Genomic DNA, 12,636 nt, shown 5'->3' on the forward strand with positions numbered 1-12,636 from the left:
ATGCCCTCGAGTCATGAAGGGACAGAATCAATCCATATTTCTGGAGTGACCGGGGGCTCTCAAGAATTGACTGTGTTGGAGGCTGAGATAAGCCTCACTGGTAAGGACTGGCAAAAACATCCTATTGTGACGGGCCCAGGGGCTCCATGTATACTAGGTATTGATTATCTCAGAAGGGGGCATTTCAAGGATCCTAAGGGGTATCGATGGGCCTTTGGAATAGCTGCTGTGGACACAGACAACATTAAGCAGCTGTCTGTTTTGCCTGGCCTGTCAGAAGATCCATCTGTTGTGGGGCTGCTGCGAGTAAAAGAGCAACATGTACCGATTGCTACAAAAATGGTGCACAGGCGTCAGTACCGCACCAACAGGGATTCTTTGCTCCCCATTCAGAAGTTAATTCGTCAACTAGAGAGCCAGGGAGTGATCAGCAAAACTCACTCGCCTTTTAACAGCCCCATATGGCCAGTGCGTAAAGCCAGTGGAGAATGGAGGCTGACGGTGGACTACCGTGGCCTGAATGAAGTCACACCCCCACTGAGTGCTGCTGTGCCGGACATGTTAGAACTTCAATACGAACTGGAGTCAAAAGCGGCCAAATGGTATGCCACCATTGACATTGCTAATGCCTTCTTTTCCATCCCTTTGGCCAAAGAATGTAAGCCACAGTTTGCTTTCACATGGAGGGGCATTCAGTATACCTGGAACCGTTTGCCCCAGGGGTGGAAACACAGCCCGACCATTTGCCATGGGTTGATTCAAACTGTATTGGAACAGGGCAGCGCTCCTGAGCACCTGCAGTACATTGATGACATCATTGTGTGGGGCGATACAGCAGAAGAAGTCTTCACAAAAGGAGAGAGAACGATCCAAATTCTTCTGAGTGCTGGTTTTGCTATTAAGCGAAGCAAAGTGAAAGGACCTGCCCAGGAGATTCAATTCCTAGGTATAAAGTGGCAAGATGGCCGTCGTCACATCCCGACAGACGTGATCGACAAAATCACTGCTATGTCTCCACCCACTAGCAAAAGAGAGACACAATCTTTTCTGGGTGCAGTGGGCTTTTGGAGAATGCATGTTCCAAACTACAGCCTCATTGTAAGCCCCCTTTATTATGTGACGCGAATGAGAAATGAGTTTACATGGGGTCCTGAGCAGCAGCAGGCTTTTGAACAGATTAAACAGGAGATAGCCCGTGCCGTGGCCCTAGGGCCAGTACGGATGGGACAGGGTATAAAGAACATCCTCTATACTGCTGCTGGAGAGAACGGTCCCACTTGGAGTTTGTGGCAAAGAGCCTCAGGAGAGACACGAGGCCGACCCCTGGGATTCTGGAGTCGGGCATACAGAGGGTCTGAAGAGCACTACACTCCAACTGAGAAGGAGATCTTAGCTGCTTATGAAGGGGTTCGGGCTGCTTCTGAAGTAGTCGGTACTGAAACACAGCTCCTTCTGGCACCTCGACTGCCAGTGCTGAACTGGATGTTTAAAGGAAAGGTTCCCTCCACCCATCATGCTACTGATGCCACTTGGAGTAAGTGGATTGCACTGATTACACAACGAGCACGGATGGGGAACCTCAGCCGTCCAGGAATCCTAGAGATCATCATGGACTGGCCTGAAGGTAAAAAGTTTGGAACACCACCAGCAGAAGAAGTATCACGTGCTAAAGAGGCCCCACCATACAATGAACTACCGGAGAATGAAAAGAAATATGCCCTGTTCACAGATGGATCGTGTCGTATTGTGGGAAAGCATCGCAGATGGAAATCTGCTGTGTGGAGCCCCATACGACAAGTTGCAGAGGCCACCGAAGGGAAAGGAGAATCGAGCCAATTTGCAGAGGTAAAGGCTGTCCAACTGGCCTTAGATGTCGCTGAACGGGAGAGGTGGCCAATGCTCTATCTTTACACTGACTCATGGATGGTAGCAAATGCCTTATGGGGGTGGTTACAGCAGTGGGAGCAAAATAACTGGCAAAGAAGGGGTAAACCTATTTGGGCTGCTGAACTGTGGAAAGACATTGCTGCCCGAATAAAGAATATGATTGTAAAGGTGCGCCATGTAGATGCTCATGTGCCCAAGAGTCGGGCTACTGAAGAACAGCAAAATAACCATCAGGTAGATCGAGCTGCCAGAATTGAGGTGGCTCAAATAGACTTAGACTGGCAGAACAAGGGTGAATTATTTCTGGCTCGGTGGGCCCATGAGACCTCAGGTCATCAAGGGAGAGATGCAACATACAAATGGGCTAGAGACCGAGGGGTGGACTTAACTATGGATGCCATTGCACAGGTTATTCATAACTGTGAAACATGTGCCATCATCAAACAAGCCAAGAGGATGAAACCTCTGTGGGAAGAAGGGCGATGGCAAAAGTACAAATATGGGGAGGCCTGGCAGATTGATTATATCACCTTGCCACGATCTCGCAATGGTAAGCATTATGTGCTTACTATGGTGGAGGCAACCACTGGGTGGCTTGAAACATATGCAGTACCCCATGCTACTGCCCGAAACACCATACTGGGTCTCGAGAAACAAGTCCTGTGGCGACATGGCACCCCAGAAAGGATTGAGTCAGATAATGGGACTCATTTCAAAAATTCTCTTGTAAATACTTGGGCCAAAGATCATGGCATTGAGTGGATTTACCATATTCCCTATCATGCTCCAGCCTCTGGTAAAATTGAACGATACAATGGATTGTTAAAAACGATGCTAAAAGCACTGGGTGGCGGAACATTTAAGCACTGGGAGAAGCATTTGGCAGAAGCCACCTGGTTGGTCAATACCAGAGGATCTATTAATCGTGATGGTCCTAACCAATCCAGTTCCCTACATACCGTAGAGGGAGATAAAGTCCCTGTTGTACATGTAAAGAACATGTTAGGAAAGGCAGTTTGGGTTCTTCCAGCTTCTGGAAAGGGCAAACCTCTCCGTGGTACAATTTTTGCCCAGGGACCAGGATCCACTTGGTGGGTAATGCAGAAGAATGGGGATGTCCAGTGTGTACCACAAGGAAACTTGATGCCGGGGGAGTGCAGTTACTAATTCTATGTATATGTATATAGCCATGTGTGCATTTTAATCATTTTTTGTTTGTTTGTATATATGTATATATATTTTAAGCATGATGTAACGATGTAGAATAAGGGGTGGAATGTCATGGTTCTATGTTTTTTTTGTTTTTGGGTTTCAGTATTCCACATCAAAACATCATGTAGTGTACGGGGCATTAAAGTGTCACTGCCCCAATCCCAGCTACCTATCCCTGTACATTACAGCAGTCACGGGATCTGGCTCTTCCGGGTGGGGGGGGCGCTCTCTTGCTGCCTTGCAGTGGGTGCTGGAGGGTGCTTTCCTAGCCGTTCCAAGCTTTTCAGGTTTGAATCGGTCCCGGGAACTCTCTCTCTCATCTTGTCTGATTTATTAATCTCAATTGCAATTAAATTGTATCAATTGTGTTATCTTGTATTCCAATATTATAGTAAAATAAGTTTTCCTCCATAGATTGTTGCCGCTGTTCTTTTCCTCCCTTCCTTCCTTCCCATTTTTGTGGGACTGGGGTGGGGGGGGGGGGGAGGGCAGAGGCCTGTTCCCCCTGTCACGGACATAGATTGATCTGGTCAAATCCGTGACAGTGCGTGTTAGGTTTGGGTGTGGATGCAGCGGGGGCTGAGTCAGCTCCATCAGCTGCTGGGGGCTGGGGCCGAGGCCGGTGTGTGGGGCTGCGCTGCGGGCAGGAGGGCTGCGGGGCTGGGGCAGTGGTGTGGGTGCAGCACATGGGGCCGTGAGAGGGCGTGCAGCAGGGAGGGCGTTGGGCCCGAGCCGCGCTCGTGTTTGTCGCAGCACAGGGGCTGCAGGGGATGGCAGGAGCGCAGAGCAGAGCGGGGAGAGCCGGGCTGTATGAAGGCCAGGGCATGAAATCTTCCCTTGGCAGCTACGGAGCTGCTGAGCTTTTCCCGCAAGTCTTCAGACTGTGGGGTGATAAGGCTCCGCAGCAAAGCCAGCCGGGCCCTCCTGATACCTGGGGCTTAGGAAAGGGCAAAACAAATCAGTGTCTTTCAGGAGCACAAAGCAGTGAAGCACAGCACAAGCCATTTATTGCCTGCTTAGGTGATCTTCTCCAGGCATGTCCATTGGAGGTGTGCAGACTGAGTGTGGACAGAAAGCAAACGGAAGGGAGGGGAGAGGAGGGGAGTAAGAAATGAAAGAAAAAGGGAAATGTGAAGGGGAAGAGAGAAAGAGAAGCAAGGAAAAGAAAAGAAAGGCAAAGGAAAGCCAAAGGGGGAAAAGGGAAAAGGCAGAAAAGAGGAAGAAGACAAGTTGCATGCCGCCGGCGCCACCCGAGGGGAATCCGGCAGCGGACCCCCCCAGCTGCCGCTCCCCCTCCTCCAGGCCCCGGGCCGCCCCCAGGCCGCCCCCAGGCCGCCTTTAGCAACGTGACGCCGCAGGCGGTTGGTAGGGCCGGGGCAGGAAGTGCTTCGTGCCGGCGGAGAGCACTTCCGGGGCAGCGCGGCATGGCGGCGCCGGGCCGGTGAGCGGGGCCGGGAGGAGCGGGCTGTGTGCTGGGAGCGGGGTCGGGCCTGGGTGCGGGGGCATGGAGGGGCGCTCGGGGGAGGAGCTGGCGGTGCTGCCGGCACGCAGAGGCGATGCGTGCGGCGCCGGCGAGTGGTGCGGGGTCGGGGGGCAGCTTCCTCTCAAGGAAGGCCGTGCGAGTGCGGAGCTGTGTTGGTGTTTGGGGTGTGTGAAGGAGGAGGCCCCGTAGGGCCTAGTTGTCGCCAGCAAAGCCCGGGCGGGCAGTGGAGCAAGGCGCGTGGGCGCTGTGTTGGCCGGAGGGCGCGGAGCTGGAAGAAGGTTTGTGAAGATGTGCTTCGTCGGGACGAGCCAGGGCTGCAGTTGTGTGTGATTGTGTTTGTCGCTTGGGAGAAGTGCTGCCTTAGTAGAGTGGGGGGGAGGGAGAGGGAGATTTTCAGATTGCCATCAGTCAGGAGCACGGCACGTTTCTGCCTGCTTTGCTCATGCTGTTGTGTGGGTCCCCGCAAAGCTTCGGTGAGCCAGGGTGGCCCTGTGTGTGTGTGCCAGCATTGTGCGCGGATGTGGAATGGAGTCAGAGTGATTGTAATGAAAATGCAGCTGGCGGTATTGATTGTAGGGAATGGTTGAATCCCCAGCCGTGAGGCGCAAGAAGAGGCGCTGGATGCTAAGGTGGAAAGCGGAGCTTGTGTGTGCCAGGAGGCAGGCGTAGTCAGGTGCGCTTTGGAGCCTGCTGTTGTTGGCGCTGGGCTCGGGAGGCCCCTGAACATGGCGCCGTGTGCTGCGTGTGCCAGCCCCAACAGATTCCCGTGTGGAAGCAGGGAGAGGATGAAGGAGGCCGAGGGCCCTTTTCTCGGGGCCGGCTCCTGTGTGGCCTCTTGCTTTCCGGAGAGAAGGGCTGCCCGCTGGGCACAGGGAGTGCCTTCTAGCTGCCGTCCGGTGCCCTGTCCTGCAGCCCCCTCCTCATGCTATGTGGAACGCCATTGCCAGCAGTGCGGCTGCCATTTTAGAACCTTCGCCGCATCACAGCCGTCACCTTGGTCACCGCTGCCCCGGCCAACGCACTCGCTCTGAGAGCTCATGACAGCCATGGCTGGAGTGAAGCGAGCGAGGGGCGATGCTTGCCCTATTTTAAATGGGAAGAGGGAGCTTGGCTTCCCAGAGGCAAAGAGGAGGAGGGGGGCCGCCCTTAAGATCAAGCGGAGGAGGGGGCAGAGAGTGCGTTTCCATCGCGCCTGGGCCAGCGCGGTGACCACCTCCGTGGAGCCCATGGAGGTGGATCCACCTCCGGATGAGCCCATGGAGGTGGATCCACCTGCAGATGAGCCCATGGAGGTGGATCCGCCTGCGGCACAGCTGGCCTGGCACCACACCACCGTGCCAGGCCCCGCATTGGCGATGTCCCAGCTCCACCGTCGCTGGTCCAGGCGCTCGGCTCCCTACCCGCTGCGCGGCCCCCGCCCCCAGCATTAGCTGGGTGGCATGAGTTTCCATCAGCTCCTCCTCCGAGCCTCCTGGGGAGCCAAGTTCTCCTCTTCCCATTTAAATGCTGCGGCAGTTATTGTTTAGTTGTTGTTGTTGATTTTAGCGTTTAGTGTTAGTGTTAGGAGTAGGTTATTGTTCGTATTTTAGAGTTAGGCGTAGGTTACTTTTAGTCTTTTAGTGTTAGGCATAGGTTCCTGTTCTTGAGTTAGAGTTAGGCATAGGTTACTTGTAGTCTTTTAGTGTTAGGCATAGGTTCCTGTTCATACTTGACAGTTAGGGGTAGATTGCTGGTGTCGAGTGGCAGTGAGCAGCGCTCACTCGGTAAGCACACGCCTGATTGATCATGCAAAGACATGAGTGCGAGTGCCGTGAGCACGGAGGCCCGATGGCATCTTGGATGGATTGAATTTCCAGCTTGTGACTTTTGTGTTGCAGACCGTCGAGGAGCAGAGTGTGAGTGGCTGCGCCGTTGCGTTGGGCCCCAGGAGAACAGTGTGTGAGTGTGTGTCGAGCATCCTGCGTGGCCGTTGCCAGGTAGGTGTGCCTTCCTTTGCAGTAAGCAGTGCTTAGGCGTGAGCCCAGCTCATCCCCCTGTCCTCAGCAGATGGGCTTTCTGCGTGCTTTACTGCTGTGCTTGGTGCCGTACGGCACAGCAGCAGCAAGGCCGTGAACACGTACGTAGCCAGGTAGATGCAAATGTGCAAGTGATGGTATGAATACTATTGTTGTTAGTGGTACTGAGACAGTGGTCGTGCGTGTGTGATCAAGCTCAGGGAGAAGTTGATTCTTGCCTGTTCAGCTCTTGCTGACGTGCAAGTTTGGCGTCCCTCCTTGTGGTTGGGTCGGAAGACCAAGGCTATCTTGAGAGCACGTCTGTGAGTCAGGCTGGGAGTTTTTGCTAGCAGGAAGTCGCACCGTTGGAGCGCACGAATGGAATGATGGCTCTCGTTTGCCCCTTGTAGAAAGCAGCCTCCTGGAGAGCAGCAGAGCAGCAGGCTGTCTGCGCTATGGCCGCTGAGCTGCATTTCTCGCCCCCTGAGATCCCTGAGCCCACGCTGATGGAGAACGTGCTGCGCTACGGCCTCTTCTTTGGAGCCGTTTTCCAGCTTGTGTGCGTGTTGGCCATAATGCTGCCAGTTCCCAAGTGCCCAGAGACAGTAAGTAGCGCTCTGTTTGATAGAGGTTGATAGAAATGCTGAGGAAATGGGCTGGGAGGGAAGCAGCTGGAGCCGTTGCCTACGGTAGCGCGCCGCGGCATTGCTGAGAGTGCGGCAGTTTGTTCTGTGCTTCCTTGGGCGTGCGTGCTGTTCCTGGTGGCACGCAAGGAGCCTGGAGGTGCAAGCTGATCTTATCGTCGTGCTGCTGCTGCTTCTGTGGGCTGTGAGTGGCAGGCAGGGCGTCCCCCTGTGCAGGGACTGCCTTGCAGGCAAGGCCTGTAGACTGTAGCTTCCGTGGGATTTTGGGGAACAAGAGAGAGGTGGAGTTTCTGTTGTGCCCTGATGTCAGGAAGGCAATGTGCAGCGCTGGCACCCAAAGCTGCCCAGTCAGGTGACTTGAGCTCCCAAAGCGAGCTGTCAGGCAATTGTCAGAAAGTTCCCTGACTGTTTGTGAATTGATTCCTGTAGGACTCGGACGGCTTGGAGTCTAAGACTTGGGAGACGGTGAAGAAACCAAAGGCAAGTGCTGCACAGCTGAGCAAGAAAGCCAAGAAGGAAAGCAAAAAGAAACGGTGAGGGCTTGAGCGCTAAGCCTCAAAGGCCAAAGGGAGCAGCGGGAATGCTTCGTGAGAGGTGCTCCAAAGGCAGCGCACTGTACGTCTGGTTTTGTGGCGTGGCCGTGCTTTCCCTTGCATGGACATTGGAGAGGAACTGAGGAAGCTGGAAGGGCTTCTGATGCGTGACCAACAAATCGGACTTTGCCTGTGCGGGATTTCATGTGTGGCAAGAGCTGGGGACGCTGCATTCTTTCAGGGTCCTTCAGCTCGATAGCTGTTTCAGAATGTTGATGATGAGGTGAACTTACCGCATGTCGTTGGTCATGAGCGGTATCCTGGCTATCTTATTGTCTGTTGACATATCTACAAAATGCAACCCAAATCCCTTAGTTTAAAATAAAAGGGAAAGAAACCTTTTCAACCTGGTGCTGCCTCTTTCAGTAGCTGGTCAAAACATGCCTGGCTTGGGCTGGCAGTGGCAGGGCGATGAACCGGCCGGCTTCACGTCCCTCCCTGGAGATGGAGCTGCTTTTCCCGCGTTTCCATGTTGGTCTTCCCAAGGGGTGGCCTTTCAGCCAAAGCGTAAGTGCCAGCGAAGAGTGTGAGCATCAGCTTGCTCTGTGAGGAGTGAGAGAAACAAAAGGAGAGGAAGCAGCGCGCGAGGAAGAAAGGTGTCCCTGCACTCAGCCCCTTGAGCTTGTCTCTCCAGCTTGCCTGGTGGCTTTTCCAGCCTTCTGTAGCACTGACTGTTCCTGCTTGCCCTGGGAAGGCCAGCTGCAGCTGCGGGCAGCCGTGGCCTGCACGTCAGGCTGCCGTTGAGCCGCGAGGAGTTCAAGTGCGGGTGGGCTGGTGTGAAGAGCAGCGCTGGGAGTGGGGCAGGAGGAGAGGGCAGCGGGAGGGCTGCAGGTGAGCGCGCCTCGGGCCCAGAGCTCAGGCGTGAGCCGGGTGGGCAGCGAGCCATGCTGCGCTGCTTCAGCTGCAATGGCTTTGAGCGCGTCATGGGCAGCGGCGCGTGTGGAGCGTCTGGGTGCTGCGAGGGCACCTTGCTGAGCCGGAGCCCGAGAGAGGGGAGGAGAGGAGAGCAGAGGCTGCACGTCAAGAGTGTCTGCCTGCCATTTTGGATTGGCGCGTCGGCGTCTTCCTCCTTCCACGAAGGAGCCTGCACGGTGCACTGGGTCCAGCGTGCTACACGGCACTGCCTTCTGCTGCCTGCCTGCCTGCCTGCCCGCCTGCCTGCTGCACTGCTGGAGAGGAAAGAGCGGACTGTGGGGCTGCGTGCAGCCAAGGAGCTGGCTGCAAAGGAGGGAAACGGAGTATTGAGGAGCGGTTAGTGCGTGTTAGGTTTGGGTGTGGATGCAGCGGGGGCTGAGTCAGCTCCATCAGCTGCTGGGGGCTGGGGCCGAGGCCGGTGCGTGGGGCTGCGCTGCGGGCAGGAGGGCTGCGGGGCTGGGGCAGTGGTGTGGGTGCAGCACATGGGGCCGTGAGAGGGCGTGCAGCAGGGAGGGCGTTGGGCCCGAGCCGCGCTCGTGTTTGTCGCAGCACAGGGGCTGCAGGGGATGGCAGGAGCGCAGAGCAGAGCGGGGAGAGCCGGGCTGTATGAAGGCCAGGGCATGAAATCTTCCCTTGGCAGCTACGGAGCTGCTGAGCTTTTCCCGCAAGTCTTCAGACTGTGGGGTGATAAGGCTCCGCAGCAAAGCCAGCCGGGCCCTCCTGATACCTGGGGCTTAGGAAAGGGCAAAACAAATCAGTGTCTTTCAGGAGCACAAAGCAGTGAAGCACAGCACAAGCCATTTATTGCCTGCTTAGGTGATCTTCTCCAGGCATGTCCATTGGAGGTGTGCAGACTGAGTGTAGACAGAAAGCAAACAGAGGGGAGGGGAGAGGAGGGGAGTAAGAAATGAAAGAAAAAGGGAAATGTGAAGGGGAAGAGAGAAAGAGAAGCAAGGAAAAGAAAAGAAAGGCAAAGGAAAGCCAAAGGGGGAAAAGGGAAAAGGCAGAAAAGAGGAAGAAGACAAGTTGCATGCCGCCGGCGCCACCCGAGGGGAATCCGGCAGCGGACCCCCCCAGCTGCCGCTCCCCCTCCTCCAGGCCCCGGGCCGCCCCCAGGCCGCCCCCAGGCCGCCTTTAGCAACGTGACGCCGCAGGCGGTTGGTAGGGCCGGGGCAGGAAGTGCTTCGTGCCGGCGGAGAGCACTTCCGGGGCAGCGCGGCATGGCGGCGCCGGGCCGGTGAGCGGGGCCGGGAGGAGCGGGCTGTGTGCTGGGAGCGGGGTCGGGCCTGGGTGCGGGGGCATGGAGGGGCGCTCGGGGGAGGAGCTGGCGGTGCTGCCGGCACGCAGAGGCGATGCGTGCGGCGCCGGCGAGTGGTGCGGGGTCGGGGGGCAGCTTCCTCTCAGGGAAGGCCGTGCGAGTGCGGAGCTGTGTTGGTGTTTGGGGTGTGTGAAGGAGGAGGCCCCGTAGGGCCTAGTTGTCGCCAGCAAAGCCCGGGCGGGCAGTGGAGCAAGGCGCGTGGGCGCTGTGTTGGCCGGAGGGCGCGGAGCTGGAAGAAGGTTTGTGAAGATGTGCTTCGTCGGGCCGAGCCAGGGCTGCAGTTGTGTGTGATTGTGTTTGTCGCTTGGGAGAAGTGCTGCCTTAGTAGAGTGGGGGGGAGGGAGAGGGAGATTTTCAGATTGCCATCAGTCAGGAGCACGGCACGTTTCTGCCTGCTTTGCTCATGCTGTTGTGTGGGTCCCCGCAAAGCTTCGGTGAGCCAGGGTGGCCCTGTGTGTGTGTGCCAGCATTGTGCGTGGATGTGGAATGGAGTCAGAGTGATTGTAATGAAAATGCAGCTGGCGGTATTGATTGTAGGGAATGGTTGAATCCCCAGCCGTGAGGCGCAAGAAGAGGCGCTGGATGCTAAGGTGGAAAGCGGAGCTTGTGTGTGCCAGGAGGCAGGCGTAGTCAGGTGCGCTTTGGAGCCTGCTGTTGTTGGCGCTGGGCTCGGGAGGCCCCTGAACATGGCGCCGTGTGCTGCGTGTGCCAGCCCCAACAGATTCCCGTGTGGAAGCAGGGAGAGGATGAAGGAGGCCGAGGGCCCTTTTCTCGGGGCCGGCTCCTGTGTGGCCTCTTGCTTTCCGGAGAGAAGGGCTGCCCGCTGGGCACAGGGAGTGCCTTCTAGCTGCCGTCCGGTGCCCTGTCCTGCAGCCCCCTCCTCATGCTATGTGGAACGCCATTGCCAGCAGTGCGGCTGCCATTTTAGAACCTTCGCCGCATCACAGCCGTCACCTTGGTCACCGCTGCCCCGGCCAACGCACTCGCTCTGAGAGCTCATGACAGCCATGGCTGGAGTGAAGCGAGCGAGGGGCGATGCTTGCCCTATTTTAAATGGGAAGAGGGAGCTTGGCTTCCCAGAGGCAAAGAGGAGGAGGGGGGCCGCCCTTAAGATCAAGCGGAGGAGGGGGCAGAGAGTGCGTTTCCATCGCGCCTGGGCCAGCGCGGTGACCACCTCCGTGGAGCCCATGGAGGTGGATCCACCTCCGGATGAGCCCATGGAGGTGGATCCACCTGCAGATGAGCCCATGGAGGTGGATCCGCCTGCGGCACAGCTGGCCTGGCACCACACCACCGTGCCAGGCCCCGCATTGGCGATGTCCCAGCTCCACCGTCGCTGGTCCAGGCGCTCGGCTCCCTACCCGCTGCGCGGCCCCCGCCCCCAGCATTAGCTGGGTGGCATGAGTTTCCATCAGCTCCTCCTCCGAGCCTCCTGGGGAGCCAAGTTCTCCTCTTCCCATTTAAATGCTGCGGCAGTTATTGTTTAGTTGTTGTTGTTGATTTTAGCGTTTAGTGTTAGTGTTAGGAGTAGGTTATTGTTCGTATTTTAGAGTTAGGCGTAGGTTACTTTTAGTCTTTTAGTGTTAGGCATAGGTTCCTGTTCTTGAGTTAGAGTTAGGCATAGGTTACTTGTAGTCTTTTAGTGTTAGGCATAGGTTCCTGTTCATACTTGACAGTTAGGGGTAGATTGCTGGTGTCGAGTGGCAGTGAGCAGCGCTCACTCGGTAAGCACACGCCTGATTGATCATGCAAAGACATGAGTGCGAGTGCCGTGAGCACGGAGGCCCGATGGCATCTTGGATGGATTGAATTTCCAGCTTGTGACTTTTGTGTTGCAGACCGTCGAGGAGCAGAGTGTGAGTGGCTGCGCCGTTGCGTTGGGCCCCAGGAGAACAGTGTGTGAGTGTGTGTCGAGCATCCTGCGTGGCCGTTGCCAGGTAGGTGTGCCTTCCTTTGCAGTAAGCAGTGCTTAGGCGTGAGCCCAGCTCATCCCCCTGTCCTCAGCAGATGGGCTTTCTGCGTGCTTTACTGCTGTGCTTGGTGCCATACGGCACAGCAGCAGCAAGGCCGTGAACACGTACGTACCCAGGTAGATGCAAATGTGCAAGTGATGGTATGAATACTATTGTTGTTAGTGTTACTGAGACAGTGGTCGTGCGTGTGTGATCAAGCTCAGGGAGAAGTTGATTCTTGCCTGTTCAGCTCTTGCTGCCGTGCAAGTTTGGCGTCCCTCCTTGTGGTTGGGTCGGAAGACCAAGGCTATCTTGAGAGCACGTCTGTGAGTCAGGCTGGGAGTTTTTGCTAGCAGGAAGTCGCAGCGTCGGAGCGCACGAATGGAATGATGGCTCTCGTTTGCCCCTTGTAGAAAGCAGCCTCCTGGAGAGCAGCAGAGCAGCAGGCTGTCTGCGCTATGGCCGCTGAGCTGCATTTCTCGCCCCCTGAGATCCCTGAGCCCACGCTGATGGAGAACGTGCTGCGCTACGGCCTCTTCTTTGGAGCCGTTTTCCAGCTTGTGTGCGTGTTGGCCATAATGCTGCCAGTTCCCAAGTGCCCAGAGACAGTAAGTAGCGCTCTGTTTGATAGAGGTTGA

At 56.2% G+C, this 12,636-nt stretch overlaps 3 protein-coding genes across 6 annotated transcripts in view; all 3 read left to right on the plus strand.

The window, feature by feature from the left end:
• Positions 1-12,636, plus strand: part of LOC125701044 (uncharacterized) — a 22,825-nt gene continuing 10,189 nt past the window's right edge. For 2 of the 4 annotated variants that reach the window (XM_048962495.1, XM_048962494.1), the window contains exon 1: positions 1-3,386. In XM_048962495.1, the coding sequence (XP_048818452.1) occupies positions 1-3,054 (3,054 nt within the window). In that variant the 3' untranslated portion in view covers positions 3,055-3,386. Of the gene's footprint in view, positions 3,387-6,459; positions 6,558-11,884; positions 11,995-12,636 lie in introns of those variants that run through there. The other 2 variants (XM_048962493.1, XM_048962492.1) reach the window with 2 other exon arrangements.
• Positions 6,704-8,159, plus strand: LOC125701049 (protein MANBAL-like). The gene is made up of 2 exons (XM_048962502.1): positions 6,704-7,181; positions 7,650-8,159. The coding sequence occupies exons 1-2, from the start codon at positions 7,032-7,034 to the stop codon at positions 7,755-7,757; spliced, it is 258 nt and encodes an 85-aa protein (XP_048818459.1). The 5' UTR covers positions 6,704-7,031; the 3' UTR covers positions 7,758-8,159.
• Positions 12,152-12,636, plus strand: part of LOC125701048 (protein MANBAL-like) — a 1,429-nt gene continuing 944 nt past the window's right edge. Inside the window, exon 1 of the mRNA XM_048962501.1 lies at positions 12,152-12,606. Coding sequence (XP_048818458.1) covers positions 12,457-12,606 — 150 coding nt within the window. The 5' untranslated portion in view covers positions 12,152-12,456. The remainder of the gene's footprint in view (positions 12,607-12,636) is intronic.

Source organism: Lagopus muta, chromosome 16 (genome assembly GCF_023343835.1).
Source record: "Lagopus muta isolate bLagMut1 chromosome 16, bLagMut1 primary, whole genome shotgun sequence".
In the NCBI taxonomy this organism is placed as follows: Eukaryota; Metazoa; Chordata; class Aves; order Galliformes; family Phasianidae; genus Lagopus; species Lagopus muta.